The following is a 24,352-nucleotide window of genomic DNA, read 5'->3' as shown; positions in this document are numbered from 1 at the left end:
TGTCAATTGCCACAAAGGCAAACCCTTGGGGAGGAAAAGGTCTGGGAGCGGATAGTGTGAGAGCCCAACTCTGTGAATCCTTACAGCGCCTCAAGGCTCAATCTGTTGATGTATTCTATCTGCATGCTCCGGACCATGGAACACCCATAGAAGAAACTCTTCAAGCCTGCAATCAATTGTACAGGGAGGTATGAGAACTGTCTCAAATTTTGCCCCATTTATTTGTTTTTAATCCTGTCTGCATAATAATCATGTCTCCATCTTTGGAAAACTCCGTCTCATCCCAGGGAAAGTTCAAGGAGCTGGGACTGTCAAACTACGCTTCATGGCAGGTGGCTAAGATATGCATCTTGTGTCGACAACATGGATGGCTTTGCCCTTCCGTGTACCAGGGCATGTATAACGCGGTGACTCGTCAAGTCGAGACTGAGCTGTTTCCATGCATCAGGCACTTTGGCATGCGTTTTTATGCCTACAACCCTCTTGCTGGTATGTTGATGTAATTTCATAAATAATCTACTCGGATTTCTTCACCTTGAGCTTTCTCAGGTCCTGTAAGATAAAAAGGTTGGTGGAGTGGTAAAGGCTTGATTTCGATGCCAAAGTCCTTTTTGATTATGTTCCTTTGTATTCATAGTCGAGTCACGTGGAAGGGCTAGTATTCTTACACTGTATGGATCAGGGCAAAAGAAAGAGTTGAGAGGACGGGGGAAACACCAACAGTAGAGTTGAAGGCTAAGATAGAGGCAGACAATGGGTGTGGAGAGGAATGAGGGGCAGGAGAGGAAGTTTGAGGACAAGATGGATACAGTAGGAAACTCTCGGGTGAGAAAACTGGGAATTTGGAAGGAGGGATTGGGGTGTGGAGGGGAGGGGGTTAACAAGGGTATAAAATATCATGGTTTTGGATCTGGGACGATCTGAAATGGTGGTTATCCAAATTTCCCGATTTGTTTGCTCCAAAATCCTCAGTTGATTCAAATTTCCCGATTTGGAGACGTATCATTACTCTTTGGGAGAATGCTTTTGTTAACTGATAGTTGTTGTTTTTGTATAGCCCCGGACAATTACCTTGAACAAGCCCGTGGCACGGAGACAGCCGATTGATCTCACAGGAGCTACTCAGAGATCCCCCCCACATCTAGGATTGTCTACCCCTGCCTTCACAAAGGCAGGGCCATGACAGAGAGAGAGAGAGAGAGAGAGAGAGAGAGAAAGAGAAAGAAAGAGAGAGAGAGAAAGAAAAAGAGGGAGACAAGAGGGAAATGGCGAGAGACAGAGAAAGAAAAAGAGGGAGACAAGAGGGAAATGGCCAGTCCATGGGGACCGATTGGCATGCTCACCGTGACTGCACTGCCCCGACAAATCTGGGCAGCATGGAAGAATGGGGAAGATTTAGCCCCCGATTTGCATTGAGGTGTATAACTACCACGAAGAGGCGTCCCCGATAGTTGTGTTGGCGGATAGTTTTGCCGCACGTTGTCCAATTTATATGAATAGACATTAATGAATGTATAACTTGTAATGAAGTGATCATCGGGTGCCATTGTGGATCCCAGGACAAGATGAAGAGAGTGGGAGAGAGTTGTACAAACAGATAAGAAAGGTTGAGTTCTCATTGTTGGTGATTTTAAACTTTCAGCTACAAGCAAGAGTACCCGCCCGCAGTGACGGAAAAAGTTTAAGATAATCTATAAATTTAAGTTATTTAATGGACTTTAAAAAGGGTTGTGTTGCATTTTTGGTTTCAACCAAAGCCAAAGCTCTGAGCAAAATGTTGGTGCAACATCGGGTGGCGGAGGTTCAATTTGTCTAAAACGTGTGTAAAATATATCTATTTTAAATTGTGTGTTACTCCAAGATTACTGGAAGGGACAATAAAGTGACTGACTATATTGCATCAAGAAAAGTGAATGAGAATGCTAAATAACCACTAAGCAGCTTTTCAAATGCAGGCGGAAAGGACCGCCGTAAGCAGGAGACAGCTTTTCAAATGTGGCGGAAAGGACCGCCGTTAACAGGAGACAGACGAACGCAACACATAAAAGTTAAGGTGCAGGCAAACGCGATAAATGGAAACGGCAAAGATGAGATAGGTTTGTGCAGTTGAGGGAGGTTTTATGTAACATGTTAAGGCCAGGCTACATTTCCTAATAGCGACTCGAACATGATATGGCAGCTTGAAGTGAATGAGCGTTTAGAAATGTGTGATCATAGTATAGCTATGGGTTGGCTACTGGTGAGATTAAAAGCTACGGTTGGTTAAGGAAAGATGTTGCATTACAGGTAGGCAGATTCTGAAGGAATATATTGTTACGTTTGTGGGGGTAGGTGAGGAAATACCTTAGGAAAGTCAGGAATGTATCGTTTAGAATGGACGGTGTGCCACGAAGAAGAATAATCTCTATCAAGTAGGCCGACTGTGCAGGTAAGAGTGTTTGCATGTCGCCATAAGAGGCGTGGCTTTTGTGTTAACTAGTTCTAGGGCGTAAGATTAATCAACCCCAGTGTGTAATTGGCCCCCTGTAATTTTTCCCTTCGTTTTATTCCTTCAAAAATGGCCGCCACTACAACAACCATAATCGCCCGACAGAAACCCAAACATTTGCCGATCGGCAAAGGAACCCCACCGAGCCGAACATTCCCATGTACGACACCACTGTGGTGTACGACAATATATAGTCAAGACTCTTCCACAACAAATAAAAGGAACAACAGGAGGAGAAAGAGGAAATGCCAACCAACAGCAGGGAGGAAGGCGAAATAGACGGAGACGGACAAACAAGGGATGCTGGTAACGATGAAGGATAGGGGAGAATACAAGGGGTGGACAAGATGGACACAAAAACAAAATTAGGGAGGGTGGAGGTGGTTTAACAGGTGTAGAAAAGAACATTGGCTTGGATTGGGGATGATTTGAGGTGGTGGTGAACAGCTTTCTTGAAAACCTGGAGGGAAAAATGAGATTGAAGAGAGTGTAGAACAGGTGTGAAAACAGATGAACAAATGAGTGGAGGTGGGCATGCACCCTACAGAAATCGGGGGGGGGGGGCACAAAGCACAGAATGAGGCAGTGGGGTGGACACAGCACAGAAAAGCCAGCGCGTGCAAGATCAGCAAGAAGGCGGAAGAATACAGAGACCACCGACCTGTCAGCGATGGCGAAGTGATAGGCCCATAGACTCAATGATCTTGGAAGCCTTGGTTTCCCCGAAGTCAAGGTGAGCAAGATTGTCACTCAGGCTGTTTTACACCAGTACAGTACGTCGTTTCACAGTGGAGACGGGTCTCGTAGAGCCCTAAACGAGTTGAGAAATCAATGAACAAGTACTTCTTATTATTACCCAGGGCACATTAGAATTAATCTGCCATACTGTCTGTTAAATAGGTACGAGCATAGCGTAAACCAGCAAAAAACGATTGCATGGAGTAAAGCATATAATTATCAACGAGAGGGATTCAGTTCCTAAAAACCTAAAATCACCACAAACAAGGCTACTCTTGAGATTCAAGATGGCACTGGCGAAAACAGCTGACACGTGTGCAACGTAATCTGCTTGGCAAGGAAAAATAAATTTGCCTCGCTGCGCTGGTCATACACACATTGAACTAGAACGGCACTCGGTAGAGGGCATACCCCTGCCAGACTGAACAGTTTCCGTTTTGTATCCCATTGATAGGCCGGATCTGGATTCGGACCTGAATCAAAATCTAATTGGCTTGTTCTTCTCACCTAACCAACTCATCCACCTAGTTTTGTCATAACTCGTCCCACAACTTTTTTTAGAATATCATGTTATATATTGTTTTTGGCCCCATCTCTCAATGGGGAAGATTCACTTAAAAATATATACAGTATATATATATTTCGTCCAGATCCGGAATCAGATCTTCACCAAAATCGAATCAATTCATCCTTGTCAAACACCCAACCTGTCCACCAAGTTTCGTCCTAATCCGTCCATAACTTTGAGATATCTTGCTATATATTGGTTTTAGCTCTATCACATAATGGGGAAGAATCACATTATCGGATCTGGATTGGGATCTTCACCAAAATTGAATCAATTCCTCCTTGTCACACACACCCAACCTGCCCATCAAATTTCATCCGAATCCATCCACAACTTATTGAGATATTCTACAGCACTTCTAAGAAAAGCTACAATGTGCCAGATATTCTCCCCAACCCATGGGTCCACTGTAAAGTTCAACCAGCTGTGTCTTGTGAGCCAATCATTGAGTTGCTGCAAGATTTGTGATGTGTTCTCTTTGCTTGCCATGCATAAATCGCGTTGGAAGTGTGTTTTCCAGACAACGCCTTGTCTCCTGACAAGGTGGAGGAGTTTTTGTCAAACCTCGACTCTGATTCTGCAACTGGACCAGACGGCATCAGCCCACGGGTCCTAAAATCCTGCTCTGCCGCTCTATCTCACCCTCTCTCTGTTCTTTTCACCCTATCTTTTGCTCAAGGTCATCTGCCATCATCTTGGAAATCAGCAAACATTACCGCTTTACACAAAAAAGGTGCAAAAACAGATCCTTGCAACTACAGACCAATCAGCCTGCTCCCAATTATCAGCAAAGTCATGGAATCCATCATTGCTTCGGATATGAAATCTTTCCTCTTCTCCAATGGCTTGATCTCTGATCATCAATTTGGTTTCAGACCAGGTCACTCTACTCTGGACATGCTGCTTCTGCTGTCTCAACAATGGATGGAGGTCCTCAATGCCAAACAGGAAATCAGAGCTGTCTCCCTTGACATATCACGTGCCTTCGATACGGTCTGGCACCCAGCTCTGCTCACCAAACTCTCCTCCTATGGTATCCATGGAAATCTCCATGCATGGCTTGCGGACTTCCTCTCTGGTCGTAGTCAACGTGTGGCCCTGAATGGATTTCTCTCATCTCCCCTTCCTGTTCAGGCTGGAGTTCCCCAAGGCAGTGTGCTGGGCCCTGTGCTTTTTCTGGTCTTTATCAATGATCTCTCCGACTCTCTGGAAAATCCTCTCTATCTCTTTGCTGATGACTCCACTCTCTGCCACTCCATTCCTCTTCCCTCAGATCGGCAGTCTGCAGCCTCCTCACTCTCTGAAGACCTGGACAAAATCACAGACTGGTCAAACAAGTGGAACATGTCTTTCAATCCTGACAAATCTCACACTCTTACTATGTCTCTCCGAAAAGATCGACTGGACAACCCTCCCATCTACTTTCTCAACAATCCTCTCCAAGAAGTTCTGTTGCTCAAGCTTTTGGGTCTCACTATCTGCCATGATCTTTCTTGGGAAAACCACATTTCCAAGCTGGCCTCCAAAGCCAGTCGCCGACTGGGCATTGTAGGGGAATTTGTAGCTGAGAGACTCACAGGACTCCAATGACCGGACACAGGTTTACAAAAGGTCTGGTTTATTAACTGGTTATTCACTTCATTCCATTTACCAAACTAGAACGGGCACTCGGTAGAGCGCATACCTTCGCCGCAGCTACTGTTCTGTACTTGGTAAAAATACGATTTTGACCTTTTCATGACCTTGACCTTGACCTTTGACCCGATTGCTCCCAAAATCTAATCAAATGTGTCCCGTATAATAACCAATCATCCCACCAAATTTCATGCAATTCGGTTGAATACTTTTTGAGTTATGCGAATAACATACACACACACACACAGACATACAAATAAATACACAGCGATCAAAACATAACCTTCCGCTTTTGCGAAGGTAATAATACCGCATAATATAATGGATCAGGTTAACTCTTTTCCAATGTCCTTCTCGTTCGGCTGATGTTCCTCTGCCACTCCCGTTGGTCAGAGCTTCTGGTAGCAAGTTCTCTCGACTCCACGTTTGCTCTCGTTTATATGGACAAACTGGACTTAATCCCCTCTCCGCTAATGCCCCGAGGTCATGCATGTACCAAGTCCTGGTATCAGCTCGCTCCCCTCCTGTTGTGAGTTCCGTTTACCAAACGATAGGGGGGTGCTTCAGCCAGGGGCTGTGACCAGGTGGACAAGAGATTATCATGTTCGGGCGCATTCCTGACACTCATTTACAAACTCGTCTTTCACAGAGTTTGCATGTAAAATGTATCTGCTTCGTTACCAGGTTAATTAATAAGTTACCAGTGCCAATTAATAAGTTACACTGAGTTACACTTCCACAATTCCCTCATCTTTTTGTTTTTGTTTATATTAACCATTAATCTAAACATCAATATAAGTAAACAATCAATCACTACAAGTAAACATCATTACAAGTATAAGTAAATAATCAGTCACTTTGGTAATCAAATTCCCTTGGGCATACACCGTCATCCTGCAAGAATCACAAAACATTTCGTTGGTCATTGACTCCTTCCATATCGTTCAATCTATTGCATTTGCATCACAAATATATTTTCAAAACAACACTTCACCATCACCAAGATACAACAATTTCACTTCATTTTCAAGTTTTATAAATCATCTGCACCATCTGGCAAAAAACGTTTGCCTCCACACAAATGTTGACTTTGTTTGAAAGGAAGGGCTGATCACTTGTGTTTGAATCCTGGTATGAAACATTTTCTCCTAATGTCTTCATAGCTCCTGCACTACTTCGTGTAGGATTTCGCTGTTGTGGTAACATTTCGGAGTCATAGACTGACCCTGCTCTCCTTGTAGCATTCTTGCCACTTTTTGCTGTACACCATAGTAATTCCTGAACAAGGCCTTCACCCAGTTGTAGTCGACTTGCCTCCTCCCTCATTGTGAGTGGGCAGCAAGTATTGGTGTGACGTTGATTGGCCAGCAAGATGTGGAACAGGGATGCCGGATGCATCCACAATGATGTTGGGACCATGGTGTTCAGGTCATTCATGGTCCTTACCAGGAGCAACCAGCAGAATCGTGCACAGCTGTTGTGACAAGGGCACAGCCGTTTTTTGCAGCTCCATGCTGGTTCCCCGGACGTTGGTGAAGTAATAACATATGTCCCCGCATTTCACAGAGGTTGCAGGTAAAATGTCGTTGTCCTGCAACTTCTGATGTGGTGAATGTTCGAAGCCTTCGAACAAGAGTAAGTGATCGCCTTTCTTTCATATGTTGCAGTGTGATCCAGGCAAATGGTCACATAAATTTCCTTGGTGAAGGTAAGCATTCATCTCCAAGTTACACGGGAGATTGTCTTCATCATTCTTTGAGAAAGAGGGTGTATGCCACGATTAACTTCATTTTTTAGCCACAAATTTTCTTTCTCGAACTTCTTCCCAATTCCGTTAGCAATCCCTCCAAAATGTGATCTCGTCTTATCCTTATGCTCAGTCACATCTGAATCTGCTTTCCGCACACACTGGATCAGATAGGGTACATCTTACCATGAAATCAGCATAATCATGTATATCTTCCGACAGTTTCACATTCAACAATTTGTTGTTTTTCCTTAACACAAAAGTTATATTCATTTATATGCATCACACAAATAATATTCAATCAGGTATGTATTTTATTACTAAACTAAGAATAGCATTGTATATGATTACAATCACAAACGGGAATACCTAATTCCCAACAACAATTTTTCCAAACCAACAAATTAAACATAATGTATTATTACCATAATTCCTCTCCACTTTTTCTTTTCCCTCTTTTTCCTAACAGTGTGTCACTCGTGGTGATATGAGTTCACTGATATTGTAATTGACACAACTCATAACATTGTCGTTATGCCATTATCTTAATTCTACTGTTTCATTTGCAACATCACTTGATTTAATCTTTTAATCTCAGTATTTATTCATATCATCATAACAATCTTTCTATTTTAGGTCCATATTTGTTTATATTCTTATCAACCTCCTACGGTTTATCAATTTGTTCCAAAACACTGCAACCAAAGGTTTTAACCAAAGCTCTACCAAACTATTTCCAATTTGAACTCAAAATGCTAATTAAACAACAATTCAAAGAATTAACTTCAATGGGTCAACAAACTCATTTTATAAACAGATCTAATTTTCCCATCCAATAATTTTCCTTGCCAAATGTCATATTGCAACACTTTAATAAACCTTCGAAAAATGTCTCCCAAATCAATAAATTCCCTTTTTACTTCCCAAATACTCATCTGTAAATTACATATTCAATTACAGTTTTTCCCTATTTGTTCGGCCTAAATGGCCACTGAAGTGGCTGCCAACATGCAGTACCGTTTTTATCTACCAAGCAAGTATTCGTCCACATAAGATCTCTACCAAAATGTTGTTTGTAAAAACAAATCTGGGATTTCTGATTACATGGATGCACACTCTCAGGACATTTCAGGCTGCTTGTTAACAATCCACTACGATTAATTAATTCCTTTACCCACAATCAAATAATTAGTACAAATTGAGGATATTATCCCTATCACATTCATTTATAGATTCATTATGTTGGATCTAAATTTTCTCCCACTGCTGCAAGGAAGAACAATAGCTCTAATAAGTCTTTGTAATATCTCACTTCATTTACCCAGCATCGAAGAATTTATTTACTATCCATTCCCATCTGTTAACCAGTGACTTTGTTTGAACTCCAAAACTTAATTTGATGAATCCCATGTGTATGGTACCACTTATTGAAACCCCTACTTTTGTAGAAAATATCCAAGTAAGTGTTTTTTTTTTTTTACACCCCCTTAACTGTTGCTCATCCATTTCTATGCACCCAGTGAGTACTACTGACACCAGTATGCCAATATAGGTGTGCGAGATTAACAAATATGTTGCAGGTACACGTAACAGCGCGTTCTGAGTATAAATAACGTAACAGCGCGTTCATGTCTGCCCCTTGGTTTAAGATGCACAATGCATTCCGTTTTAAAACTCACAATAGTTCAAATCAGCAAGATTTTCTTTACTATTTTCCCATATCATCTATGCCTAATACACATCCATACATGCAGCACAATTTATATGCTGATAAAATTCAAGTTTATATATATATATATAAATCCATGAGCAGAGTATTCTGGGAAGTCAGTGTAAGACCTCTCCCAAATTTGGATAATTTTGTACTCCCTCATTTCTTTTTATGAAGCTCATATCCATAAATAGCTGTTATTCTCATATAAATTCTATCAAAAATGGAATCCCCAAATTACTCACAATTTTACTATTTAATTAATGGCTGCTCATAACCCAGCACATCAAATCTTTATATTCCATCTCCCTTGACAAAAGAGATAATGTTCATAATCAAATTTTATTTCTATTTTATTTTACGGATTCTCTGCATATTCAATCCCATCCACATAAAACTATCCATTTCCAGACAGGCACACTGTCGGTGTCAACAATCTTGTAAGATTGATACACAAAACAATAAAAAACACGAACATTGACACACAAAAAATACACACACACATGCATTATGCGTATTTGTTTGCGTTGGAACTATTATTTACAGATCAAGATGGGTGTCAATTTTATTTCAATTTCATAAAATTTGTCCTTCAATTTTAGAAATGCTAATACACAAATGGACCAAAAGCTTATTCTTAGAAAACCCCTATGATGTCACATTGAAATTACCCTTTCAGTTCCCACAATAATTTATCCAAATTTGACTACACACCCATTTACATGTCAGTCGACCACTGACTTATCAATCGTGTGGAACAATAGTCCGAAATTCCCACCTGATCATCATGTGACCCTTGTCCCTTGGTTTAAAATTTGCAAATCAATTGTTCCAACTTTGTAAATTTAAAATTGTGTGCCCAACATAAAAGATCCAATTTCGGCATTTGATCAATTAATTATCAATTTGCTTACAAGCAAAAGAAAAAATGAATAATTCTTGCTCCGAAAACTTTTCAGACCCAAGAATCATCGACAGTTATTCATGTTTGTCCAGTAATCTAATTTGTTGAGGCCAATCGTCATTTGGGATTTGTCGCAATGAAGGCCTAATCATTGTCTGAGGTATCGGTACGCACTGGTACCCTTGATCTTGGTTTGCCCCATGACCTTGTCCTCCTGTTGACATACGGACATCTTCTTCTCCAATGTCCCATCTTTCCACACTCGAAACACCGGTTTCTGTCGTTTCCTGGTCTGTGCACCTGTGCATTTGTATTGCTGGGTTGCATCTCTACATCCCTGAGTTGCCACTGCAATCTCTCGTTGTCTCCTGAAACACGAAAAAATTCTCTGTACCGTCCTTTTTGGGGAGACAACTGGAAATCAGATGGGACAACCGTCACTTTCATTCCTAATTTCGAGGGCAGTTGTGCATTTGTCTCCTCCACTGTATCCTGTATCCTTTTTATTTTAAGTTCTAGATCCGTTATCCGTTCTTGCTGTTCCCGTTGTCTGGATTCACCATCCCAAAGATGGAATGCAAGCCAGTCTACCGTTAGATTCTGTCTCTTCCTGGCTTTCAATCTTTGTTCCAATCTTTCCAATCGACTTCGCTCAAATGTACCATCTCTTGGAAACTCCTCATCATGTCCCTTTGTCCACAAATACCAATTCTCGACCTGCCTTATAGCTTCTGCACCATAACGGTCGTACATATGATGTGTACAAGTACCTTTTTGTGGAATCTCTGGTTGTCCTTGTGTATTCTTGCAGGCTCCATTTCCCATTCTGCCTTTTATCAAAGTAGCGTTGGATGTGTTGTAGTTTGTTCCTCTAAAGCTTCACTCGTACCTCCAGGAAGGGTCTCTCCACCTGTTCACACGGTGATTTCCAGAGAATCTCCCTCAGCCGTGGCTTTTGCACAATCCAATCTCACAGATCAGTATTTGCAGATGAGCCGGAGGGTCAGTATGAAATGGGTGAATCCTCAGGTGTCCGCTCTGTTGACGGGGAAATCGCACAATGGTAACCGCACATATATATCTGTATATAAACTCACCACCTTGCTCAATTTTCCCAGGTTGTCTCCACATTGTTAATATCTCGCAAAGATATCAAAGCTTCTTTCTTGAGACCGCATTTTCATCAATCAAACAATCAATATATTCAATTCAATTTATTCAGTTAAATTTATTCAATTAAATTCAATCAATTAGATTCAATCAATTAACAATTCAATCAATTATTCAATTTCAATTAATTCATCAATATTCATCAATAAATCAAATTAATCATTTTGGATGACTCCTTGCATAAGCCCTTTCCCCAATGATGTCAGGACAGGTCCATCCATTGACCGTCACCTCTGGTTCGTACCTCATGTTAATTGGTGAATCACCGTCCTGTCCTAGGGTCATATCTGACATATTTCCCCATTTTGCCTGGTCTCCACAAATTTTCTTTGCAACCACTAAAGGCAACTCATCCTTCATTCGTGAGACAGCCAAAATGGATGGCAGATATTAAAGTTCTTTGGGAAAATATCTCATCATTTTTCTTTTAATAGTACCCAAAATCTCTTGGCAATATAAATTTCGTAAAACTCCTGAAATGGGACTGTCAAATTCCTTCAATCATGCTAAATTTTGAAACTCCATCACTTGTAATACCCAATTTATCCCATAGGGCTTGAAAGTTCTTTCCCAAGTTCATGCAGCATTCTGCATTTGAACCCTATGATATCATTCATAATAATCATCATGATTTTATAGTCATGGTCCTATCATAATCATCTATTTAAACGAACATTTCCTTTATCACCACAGCTATGTGGTATAATCAACAATAGAATAAAACTGTACATAGCAACAGGCTACCTCATGGCCACTTAGTATACCTATTGACAATAAGTCATAACAATATCGAATAATCATTGAACAATTCAAAAATCGCTTCCACTGCTCCAGCCGCAGCATCCGTGATATTTGTTTGCTCATTCACTATTCCTGATTCGTCATCAAGGATCTCCATCATCACACAGCGTACTTAATTCCGCATTTTAATGAGAATTCAACAGGAATTTACGACTCAAAGGAAAAAGAACGAGCAGACCTTTTGCAGGATGATCGTTACAAAAATCGTTACATATATTAAAGTATTTATAATGTCGACAAATCATATCTTAATTCTTACAAGATTTTTTTTTGGTTCTTTGAATAAATCACAGCACCGGGAGAACCAGCTCCAAAAAATGGATCTTTGTGTTTATTCAGCACCCTAGTAATTGGCTCTTTGTGTACTAATTACACAGCACCCAGGCCCCACTCATATGGATCTTTGTGCAGCGCTACACAGCACCTGAGCAAAAGGGGTTTCATCTACATTTTCCCTATCCGGTGTACCATCCGTGATATTTGTTTGCTCATTCACTATTCCTGATTCGTCATCAAGGATCTCCATCATCACACAGCGTACTTAATTCCGCATTTTAATGAGAGTTCAACAGGAATTTACGACTCAAAGGAAAAAGAACGAGCAGACATTTTGCAGGACGATAACTGGAATTAGTCGTGAAAATATATCCAAAATACACAAAAATACACACCCACACAAATAAACAACATTTATTCCGTTTAACAGAACAAACATTTCCTCTATCATGACATGCATGTCTTCAAAATTATATGACCAAGAGAAAAAGTAAAACTAATTAAAACTGCGGGCAGTGATAATCCGGGGACCATACCGCTCCATCCTGATTGGACGAGTGCGTGCTAGAGTCGTTAACAACGACAGTCCAGATCCGAGTGTTCAAAATTTCAACTCAATCGATCGAAAAATGAACGCAGGGATGCATTTTAAAGGTGCAGTGGCACTAACTGAGTTGCCACGAATATGGCCACGAAATTGCCAATATGGCCATCACAAAATATTTTCCTTAATCAATTGGCTCATAGCATAACCAATCTGTAAGTATTTCATCCGAAGATGTATTTCTGAGGACTTTTAATTAAATAAGTCATTTATAAATCAACGAGTTAATTTATTAAATGATTAATCAATAAATCAATATTTTCCTTGACAGCCACATCACTTGGTCAGTGTCATGTCCAAATATCAGCTTCCTTACTCAAAAGGTGCCTGAGTTAATGTAATGTAATTACTGTAATAAGATTACTGCAATTACTGTAATGATTACTGTAATTACTGTAATTACCGGAACTGTAATTACTGTAATTACCTCAGGTAATTACTGTAATGTAATTACTGTAATTTAATAAGAAATGTAATTAATTAAATAAGTACTTCTATAATCGCTCATAATTAAATAACTCGTGAATTCTTATCCGGTTTATTTAACATTTGAGTGTCCCCAAAACGTTGGAGCAAAACGTTGCAACAACGAAAGTAAAACGTTGTAGCGACGTTGTGGAAACGTCAGCAAAACCCAACATTTGAATGTTCCCAAAACGTTGGAGCAAAACGTTGCAACAACGAAAGTGAAACGTTGTGGCGACGTTGTGGAAACGTTAGCACAACCCAACATTTGAATGTTCCCAAAACGTTGGAGCAAAACGTTGCAACAACGAAAGTAAAACGTTGTAGCGACGTTGTGGAAACGTTAGCAAAACCCAACATTTGAATGTTCCCAAAACGTTGGAGCAAAACGTTGCAACAACGAAAGTGAAACGTTGTGGCGACGTTGTGGAAACGTTAGCACAACCCAACATTTGAATGTTCCCAAAACGTTGGAGCAAAACGTTGCAACAACGAAAGTAAAACGTTGTAGCGACGTTGTGGAAACGTTAGCAAAACCCAACATTTAAATGTTCACAAAACGTTGGAGCAAAACGTTGCAACAACGAAAGTGAAACGTTGTGGCGACGTTGTGGAAACGTCAGCAAAACCCAACATTTAAATGTTCACAAAACGTTGGAGCAAAACGTTGCAACAACGAAAGTGAAACGTTGTGGATTATCCCAATGGATAATCCCAATGAATCACAATGCAATCCCATTAAAATCCCATTAAAATCCCATATCTTGTCACCCTTTGCATTGTTGAAAGCAATTAATTCCATAACTCAATATTACCTCTATTTATATATACTAGGGCGTGCCCGCACGTACGTGCTTGCCCGTACGTGCTTGCAAAAAAAAAACATGCGTGCAAGCAACAACAAAAACTTTGAAACCACGTGGCAGTAACGACCACAGAACCCCCCTTCTATTTACATGCAATGGTTTGGTCCATTCGCAAAGCCAAAGCGAACGACCACAGAACCCCCCCTCTATTTACATGAAATGGTTTGGTCCATTCGCAGAGCCAAAGCGAACGGCTTGCGAGTACGGTGACCATACCTTGGGACCCACTTGTCCGATTAATTTCAAACCTTGACAAATTTTCCATTCCTTCCCTTCCTGATCTTTCGATGTAGGGCTGGGTTCTTTTTTTAGGATCATGTTGCATCGAGCATTATTTTCCAAAACAGTGTGAACATTAACCCACACCAAAACCTCTGACATCCCACCATTAACACCTATTGTAAGCGTGCCGAATCAGTAAGCATCACCCCTTCTATGAGCCTCGACCAGAGGGTGGTTGTTACTCACAAACACTCGTCGCTAGCTGTTCCATTGTCTGCCGATTCCCACTCTGCTGTTTTTGTCTCATAATCACCAAACAAGAACAGTACACATTTCCTGTAATTATCTCTCATAATCAGGATAAATTTGGAACAGCCCTTAAACTAACACCAAGCAGATCAATTTTTATATTTAGGTTGAGGTTTCACACAAACTGGTTAACTAAATAATACAGAATTATTTTTTCGTTAAAAAAAAACAACAGCACTGGTTCCGTGTCACCCATGCTATTTATCTGGCAAATTTCGTCAAAAAAAAAAAAACAGCACTGGTTTTGTTTCCTGGAAGCGTCCTGCAAAACGCTTTGCTTCTCGCAAAACGTCCGCCAATGGGAAGTAAAGGGAGGGAAAAAGAGCGGGAGCAAGAGACAGGGTGCCGGAATGGACATGAGGGACAATGAGGGACAGTGAGGGAGTGTTGGTATGCAATTTTTATCCAATCGCCATCTTTCACAGTAACTCTGGACCGGCATGAGGTGGGATTGTCTGTCATGAATTTATTTGTTGATCGAACGAGTTTTAATTTGTCTAAATCCGACCAGTCGTTTCCAAAGATATAAGCCTTTTTGTCGCAATACCATAAATTGGAATGAGGTAAAAATATATATATATAAATATAATTCCCTTTCCCGGTTCCCTGTCGCTCGCCGAGCGCCGAGCAAGTCGCTCGCTCGCTGAGCAAGTCGAGTGCTTTGAACAAGTGCAAAAAAAAAAAAAAAAGAAGTACTTTATACGTTTACGGGTGGGTAAACGAGTGTACCGGCCTTACACGTCCTGGAAGCAAATGGTCGCAAGGTGCACGCTTGCTCCGTTTGCTCCCAGGTCACAGTAAGACCCTTAATGACCAGCGCAAAAATACGTATTTACAGAAATCATTTAGGAAAACACGAATAAATAGAATCATTTAACACGTTTCATCCTTGTATCACCTATGGACAATCGCAAGTCCCACACAAATCCTCCATGTATATACAACATAACTATTTCCAAGTTCGTAATCATATTGGACAAAACAAGACACACTCACCTTTTTTTAAAGACTTGTTCGTACAATTGATGTCAGCGGTGCCTCCAAATTGTAGGGGAATTTGTAGCTGAGAGACTCACAGGACTCCAATGACCGGACACAGGTTTACAAAAGGTCTGGTTTATTAACTGGTTATTCACTTCATTCCATTTACCAAATAATACCGCATAATATAATGGATCAGGTTAACTCTTTTCCAATGTCCTTCTCGTTCGGCTGATGTTCCTCTGCCACTCCCGTTGGTCAGAGCTTCTGGTAGCAAGTTCTCTCGACTCCACGTTTGCTCTCGTTTATATGGACAAACTGGACTTAATCCCCTCTCCGCTAATGCCCCGAGGTCATGCATGTACCAAGTCCTGGTATCAGCTCGCTCCCCTCCTGTTGTGAGTTCCGTTTACCAAACGATAGGGGGGTGCTTCAGCCAGGGGCTGTGACCAGGTGGACAAGAGATTATCATGTTCGGGCGCATTCCTGACACTCATTTACAAACTCGTCTTTCACAGAGTTTGCATGTAAAATGTATCTGCTTCGTTACCAGGTTAATTAATAAGTTACCAGTGCCAATTAATAAGTTACACTGAGTTACACTTCCACAGCATCCTCCGTCGTGCGAAGTCCTTCCTAGGCACACCTGAGCTCCTCACCACATACAAGGCTTTCATCCGCAGCTTAATGGAATACTGTTCTCCCCTATGGGCTGGTGCTCCTGCCTCACACCTAGCTCGTCTTCACGCTGTTGAAACCAAAGCTTTCAGAATCATTGGAATCTCCCGCGATGAAGCTATCTCTGAGGGCCTTTCACTGACTCACCGCAGGCAGGTAGGTGGTCTTTCTGTCTTCTACCGACTCCGCTCCGGCCTTGCTCCCCCAGCTCTCTCTGTGCTCTGTCCCCCAAATATTCCTACAGGTCGCACAAGATCTGCCAGCAACCCTCTGATGGTTAAACTGCCGAAATCTCGGCTCTCTGCTCACCTTCACTCTTTCATTCCTCTTTTCTCCCGCCTCTGGAACAAACTCCCACACTCACTTCAATCACACTCCTCCCTCCAGGTCTTTAAAACAGCTGTTCACCACCATCTCTTATCTTCCCCCATCCAAAACCTTGATCTTTTCTACCCCCGCTAATTCACCCCAGATCCACCTTGTTTGAAATTCCAACTTCTTTCCTGGAAGTCCTGGCAGTGTCCATATGTTTTATACCTCTCCCACCCCCCACCCCCTTCCCATGCCTCCCCCCCAAAGCCCTCTCCCTCCCACAGTTCTCTCGATGTCTCCATGTCTCTCGGTCCCTGCTCTCAAATGTTGTGTTTGTGTCCTTCCCCCTCTCTCCCCATCTTGTCTGGCGCTCCCGATGTTGTTTGTTTTGTGTGTCTGTTTGTCTTTCTGTGTGATTAATGTTCGCTCTTTCACGAGCCTCGATCTTGTATACAAAAAAACAAAACAAAAAAAAAAACGCCTGATGCATCCAAATGAACAAGATAGACAAATCACTTTGTTCTGCTTTTCTGCCTCTGCAAACTCAGCAGCTCCTGCCTGCTGCTTCCATTATTTAGAGTTTGCCTGAACTTTAAATTACACAAATATTTTCAATATTATATCGTTATCTGCGCCATGTTGATTTTGGCCAAGCAGCTAATCGTGTTCATGTATGTATGAGGTCCCTGGTCCCTCCGCTCGACAAACTGGCCCGGACAGGTCAAAAAGGTACAAATATTTTTCGGCCCATATCCTACAGTTTGGCCTACCCAGCTGAAGAAATGACTGAAGGGTCTCATTGTAGCTAAACCTTTTATTGCGCTATAGCTGTTCAAAAGAAAGGTTGGGACATATTGCTAGATTTGTGGTCTCGAGCTTATGTATACAGTGGACAAGATGCTCGAGAAAGCTGGAGACGTATGGGAGAGTAAGCATTCATGCAATAAATTGTACGCATCTACTAAAATGTATTGCTGAAGAAATTGAAGAAAAGTTTGTAGACAACGGATGAAAGACCAGTCCAGTCTGCCTTGTTGAACTGACAGCTATGGGAATGATCTGGTGGTTCCTGGAAGATGATCAGCAAGTTGGTCAGTTTCACCAGTACATAATCAAACTTGAACGAACAATCAAAGTTTGCATACTCTCGCCCAGACTTGTGTAGTTTTATAGTAATTACTTTATAGACATATTCACATTCCAATTATACATACTTTATAGACATACTCACTTTCTTATTGTACATATTTTAAAGACGTACTCACATTCTGATGGTACAAACTTTATTGACGTACTCACATTATAATTGTACATACTTTATAGACGTACTCACATTCAAATTGTACATACTTTATAGACATACTCACATTATAATTGTACAAAGTTTATAGACGTACTCACATTCTAATTGTACATACTTTATAGACATACTCACAATGTTATTGTACATAGTTTATAGACATTCTCACATTATAATTGTACATAGTTTATAGACGTACTCACATTCTAATTGTACATACTTTATAGACATACTCACAATGTTATTGTACATAGTTTATAGACATACTCACAATATAATTGTACATAGTTTATAGATGTACTCGCATTCTAATTGTACATACTTCATAGATATACTCACAATGTTATTGTACATAGTTTATAGACGTACTCACATTCTAATTGTACATACTTTATAGACATACAATGTTATTGTACATAGTTTATAGATGTACTCACATTCTAATTGTACATACTTCATAGACATACTCACAATGTTATTGTACATAGTTTATAGCCGTACTCACATTCTAATTGCACATAGGCTACTTTATAAAGGTACCCGGTTGAGAAAAGAGAACGTGTCCTTCTGGTTACCACTAGGTGGCGATTGTGGCCTACGTTAGCACATTCTGTGTGGATAAACAAACGGACCCAAATGCAACACCCTCTCCTTTGGCGAGGGTAACGAGACGAGAGGAGCAGATTAGAACAACAGAGAACAGTAAGGGTAAGAAAATAGGTGTTCCTTACCTTGAAAGATGGGGCAATGCATACAAACAAGAGGTTGTTATGGAGGGAAAGATGCAGCCAGAGGTGTTGCAAGGTATTGATGAAGCAAGCGGTGAATACCGACTAACTTTAGGTGTTGTGAACATTGATTGTACACTCTAGAGGAGGTCTCCCACTGTCGAGGAGATTGGTGAATATGTTTGTTTGATTTAGCAGGATTCATTCAGATGGATGTTGTGAAATGGAGTATTTTTTACCCCAATTAGGCTGCAAAGTGATGTTGTAAAAATCCATGTATCCATCAACTTTTTTTCTTTGCCAAAATTTATAAAGAGCCACCGTGGTTTGAAAAGTCTTTTTATTTTGTTTTGTGTGGCTGTTTACAGGTGGTTTCCTGACTGGGAAATACATTTATAACGATGTGGAAAAGACACCAGAGGGAAGGTTCTTTGGCAATGCTTGGGCTGAAACTTACCGTAAGAGGTATGCGTGATACCAACATCTGGGGTATACGTTTTCCCTATTGTGGTGTAGTGCACTGAGCCCAATAAGATAAGTTTGGGTCATGCTGCTTGGGCACACCTGCTACGCTTCTGATAAGCTTGACGTTTGCATAAAAAAATATGCACTCACTTTTTGGTGATGCTACAAAATGAGGATTACCTCATCTTCCCATTGGGATTCTGCAATGATTTGGAAATTTTGCTTTTCCAATGGATTATCATTGAATGCGACATGCACTCTGATTTTCGACAGATTATAGGAAAATCAGAGACCCCGAGAAACATCAGCATTCAGAGCATCACAGAGTATATGGTGTGTCGGAGATAAGCATCGTAACTTAAAATGTCTTGCAAAGCTTCTGAAATTACCTGGAAATACTTGGTAAGTACCAAAGAGAAAGGGATGTGCCTCTGCACAAAGAAAGACTAAGAGCTTTCTCAGCTCGCTGAACGGGAAGCTGCTCATAGGACAAACTCTCGACCATGTGGGCCGGCGCAAGGCCCAAGTGGAAACCCTTGACAGATCGCTCCCAGTGAATGGACTGTTTTTCTGGATTAGTGTCTTCTGAACATCAGTGGGAAGGACATCTGGTGCTTTTGAATGTGCAGAGTAAGTTTAAAATGATATTGTCATGTCCATGGCCGATGAAAACCAGCCTTTGACAGATAGCCGAACAGTTAACTCCAAGGCGGCAGTTTGAAACTTGGCGGAATCCTGTTTTTGGCACGCGGGAAGGGCTGAGGTCTTACCTTTACGGACGGCCGCCACAGGGTTTATTCCTCGAACCCACAACCACAGAAACACGACAAAACAGAAATGAAATTCAATGAATAATGAATTTATTACGAATAATTGTAAACCAAATAAAATGAATGTGAGGTAAAAACTATTTCTTAATTTGAGACGCCTCCACTCAGACACAATAGGGGAAAACATAAAATACAAGAAAATGGTGTGGTGAGTCGGCCAATACTCAGCCTGCTCCAACAAGGACGAACGTGAACGGTCCCAGATTCTCCATGCGGGAGTGCACAAGATGACATGAATCACCACACGGTACCCTGAGCCGTGAAGCGGGTGGCAAAACGTCCTCCTCCGAATTCCTGGCCGGGCCGCACCGCGCAGCCACAGCGTGTCCGGAGAGCACTACTGCTCAGGAACACCATCCTCCGGTCATTCCGCGCTCCACAAAGCCCTGATAAATCTCTCATGCGCACACAGCACGAAGCGCTGCTGTCCTCGACCCAGGCCAGAACAACAGAGAGTGAGAGGGAAGGACTCATTCTCCTTTTTCCCTCGCTGACGTCACTCAGACCAATCCCCACGCCCTATTACATCATCCCATCTCCACGACCAATCATCCCCTTCAGGGCGGGGCCTCACAGCTTGCTTGACGCCCAATGACGAAGCTCGGGGCGTGGCCTGCCAGTTACGATCCTTCGAGGCAGAGCCTAGCCGTCCTTCGGGAATGTTCGGCTGGGTGGGGTTCACTTGCCGATCATTATGTCCGGGTACTGTCGGCGATTATGGTTGTTGTTGTAATGGCGGCCCTTTTTAGATGAAATAAAAACGTAGGGAAAACCACAGGGGGGAAAATACACACTGGGGATTATCCTCAAGCCCTACCTAATTAGAATAGCTCCACCCCTCGAATGGAGACACATATACGATCTTATGCTCCACCGATTCCCTACTTAGTACATTGAGGTTCTTCTTCTTCACATCACACGGTCCATGCTAAACTACACATTCCATTCTCTACTATGGTATTTCATCCCTATCCCACAAACGTAACAATATTTACTGCTAGAACGGCAATCGGTAGAGTGCATACCGCCGCCAGGCTGAACAGTTTACGTTTTGCATCTAATCGGCAAAATCTAATCGGCTTGTGAATCATTTTGATTTTTGGAGAATCCTGTTCACAGTCAAACAGGCAGGGGTGAAAAACATAACCTCTGGTTAACCTTGGTTGCAGAGGTAATTACACTAGAATTTTGCATCTATTGCTAAAAGTGTTTTTTTGGTTTTGTTTTAATTTATTCACTGCGTCCGCTAATTAGGAAATAAACACCTTTCAGTTTCATCCCCGGTTATTTGTCGTATTTCCGTGAGTCCGACTTTCATTCAGAAAGAACAATTGTGCCAAGAAATAGTGCATTAGCGACATATAAATTATCCATCAAGCAGGAAGAGACGGTCTTGGTATAACATATTGATCCTGGCAATTAACTTTCTTATGATCACGATCTGAAGAAACCTGATCGCTAACAAATGGATGAATGGAGACTTATTTGTCTTTCACTATGAAATTTGCTGCTTTAATGTTATTTACTATTTGAATGTCGTTGATTTCATTCATTTTGGTTTGGGTCCATCTATAAATTACATATTCACAGAGGTGGAGAGATAAATGGAGAGATGATAGGAGAGAGAAAGGTTAGGGGAGTGTTGTAGGAGAATGGAAATTAAATAGAAGGGGCTGCGGGGGAAGGGCTGGAGTCATCACATGCAGTATTCCACCATATTGGCGTATCTCCTATAAATGGATGAGTTTTGTGTGTGTGCGCGTCATACTTTTTGACATCTATTAATTAATTATGTACTATTCAAATGTACCTTTTAACCCTTTAGACTGCTGAGACCTCTTAGAGCTTGGAAGACCCTTCAACACTTGAGACCCAAAAGACCCAAAATATCCCGAGGACCCAAAAGACCCAGATGTCCTAAAAGATCCTGATGACACAAGAGACCCAAAAGCCCAAGGACTCAAAAGATGCAGATGACCCAAAAGTCCCTGAGGATCCAGAAAACCCAAACGTCCCTGATGACCCAAAAGACCCAAAAGTCCCTGGGGACTCAAAATACCTCCCCCCCTACCGAGTCCGACAGGCAGGTGTGCAAAAAGGCAGTGAAGACCAATGAAAATTTGGTACAACGGGCCCACTGGTGTAATAAATAGATGGGTCCAAACTATATAATCGTTTTCAGTGCAAACATGGTTAATTCCTTTCAATACAGTTTATCTACCTGAATGCCACCCTTGGTGTTTTACACACTTTTCCTCCAAATTTGCTTGATCTATGATGTATTTTATTTATTTAAATTGATATTTTTATGCTTGTGGCACCTGCTCATCTCTCTCATGGTGGTACCACCGTGCGTGTCTTGAGCAGGTACTGGAAGCTCGTGTTGTTTCAAGAGCTCGACAAGGTAAAAACCTCTTTGGACAAGGCCTACGGGCCAGGAAAGGTGGCACTGACGGAGGCTTCTCTGCGCTGGCTCCAACACCACTCACAACTAAGTGTGAGGCCTTTCAGCTGGCTTTCGTGTGACAATTGTTTTGTTCATTGTGAAATGCTTACATCATGCAATTTGGATTGTTTTGTTTTGTCTAATTCAAAGTCGTTTCTCATTTGGTTAAAGTACTAGTTGGAACTCTCATTGGGCCCATGACTGTGGGTTGTAGAGTGACTTTTGTACAAATGAAAAAGGATGTCCTGGGTTTTGATGCTCTTTTATTGTGTTCTTTGGCAGGAGAAGTATGGTGATGGTGTGATCTTGGGAGTCTCCAATCTAGCTCAGCTACATCAAAACCTCATGGCCATAACAGGGGGACCTTTGCACGAATCTGTGGTGGAAGCCTTCCAACAGGCCTGGAATGTGGTTGCCCATGACTGCCCAAACTACTTCCGTTGATTGCTTTCCTCTTACGATACCTACGAAGAGCAACTTGCAAGCACTTCCTGTTAATAGGGAACATGCACGTTCAAAATGTACAAACTCATAAATACTCGCAAAGTCCAAAACATGCCAAAAACGTATGACAAGGCGTGTATAAACAAATACTACATTTTTACATTCTATTATTAGTTATTTAGGAATAAAACATGTTGGTGCATTTTCGACGATTGCGAGTATCTTGTTCGTAGAACATTTACAACGCCCGTGTATAACGATACTATTTTGTGGATGAATGTGGAACAACAAAGTGAAACATTAACTCATGATTTGCAGATCCACAACAAATTTGTTGATGTGCTTAAGCTGGCAGGTCAAAGGCTGATTTATTGTTATTAATTTATTTGTGATTATTACTGCTATTTATGTGGCATTACAATGATTGGTCCTAACAAGTAATTCAGATGCTCACTCTGCTCCTTATTCAATGCGCACTTTACATTAACTTTATTTGAATGGTGTAAAGATGTATTTATGTAAACATTTGGTGTGGCATATATAGAGCTTCACTCGTCTTGAGTCTTCTATAAGATACCACGCTCATTGAGTAATGGGTAGGGAAATGGAAAGTGCTTTTTGGATGTTTTGGGATGCAACATAGTAATTGGATAAGGAAGGTGCCGGAACATAAATGTTTGGAAGATGAAATTAATTAATGATTTTTTGAATTTTGACACTTGCTGTGTGTTTTGTACTTTCATTTTTTCCCCCCACAAATGTAATACAGAGCAGTCTGTTTGATCCATGTTGCAAACTTTGCTTGGGATTAATTGTACTGAATGTGAATTGAGGAGCGGGATTGAAACCCATCCCAGTAAATATCAGACGTGCCTTTAATAAAAAAAAGTAAAATTAAAAAATTCTCTCTCTGTCTCTCTCTAAAGAGAGACTTGTCTGTCTGTAAAACTTTTACTTGTCTGTAAAACATTGCTTCAAAAAGGGGACCGAAAAACAACAACTACCACGGTCCCCGAAAAAGGCCAACCCCCGCTTTGCGGGGAAAAATGGCCTCTAAACGTTTTTTCTTTTTTCTTTTTTTTTCTCTCTCTCTCTCTCTCTCTCTCTCTCTCTCTCTCTCTCTCTCTCTCTCTATCTATCTATCTATATATATATACAGACTTTATATTTATTATTAGTCTCGCCCTGAAGTGGATGCAAGACTATTGCAATGCCCCTGTCTGTCTCTCTGTCAGTATGTGTCCGCGTCTATATATTTTCACTTTAAAATTGGTTTTCTCTGCAACCGCTTGTCTGATGAATGCAAAACTTTAAACAGAGGAGGGACTCTCCATGTATAATATTTTATTGCTAACTCTGACCTCATAGATCAGATGGTGTGACAGCCATATGGGATTAAAGGGAAAAAAAATTGGACATTTTCTTTGAAACCGCTCAACGAAAAAAATGAAACTTGCCATATGTCATCAACTCCCCATGGGGTATATAGGGTGATATCGATGATGTCATCGGTGAAGTGGAATTCCAGCCATAATTGCTCGAGTTGAATCTTTATCCAAAAAAATCTGAAACGTGCATAACCCATGCCAACAAACGATGTGGCATAAAGTATGCCGAGTTAACGATGGGATTTTTGTTCGGAATGAACGCGCTGAACGCTCGAG

At 41.2% G+C, this 24,352-nt stretch overlaps 1 protein-coding gene across 1 annotated transcript; it reads left to right on the top strand.

The window, feature by feature from the left end:
* On the top strand, positions 1-23,471 carry LOC137432325 (aflatoxin B1 aldehyde reductase member 2; the record flags this gene model as incomplete). The annotated part of the gene is made up of 5 exons (XM_078769123.1): positions 1-188; positions 288-489; positions 18,872-18,968; positions 22,166-22,295; positions 22,527-23,471. Coding segments are annotated over 5 exons (779 nt in total), but the record flags the coding sequence as incomplete, so codon positions are not given.
* Between the last annotated feature and the right edge of the window lie 881 nt (positions 23,472-24,352).

The sequence above is a fragment of the Myxine glutinosa genome, unplaced genomic scaffold (assembly GCF_964187855.1).
Source record: "Myxine glutinosa unplaced genomic scaffold, kmMyxGlut1.1 SCAFFOLD_1248, whole genome shotgun sequence".
NCBI lineage: Eukaryota > Metazoa > Chordata > Myxini > Myxiniformes > Myxinidae > Myxine > Myxine glutinosa.
This window is presented reverse-complemented; position numbering and strand designations above follow the sequence as displayed.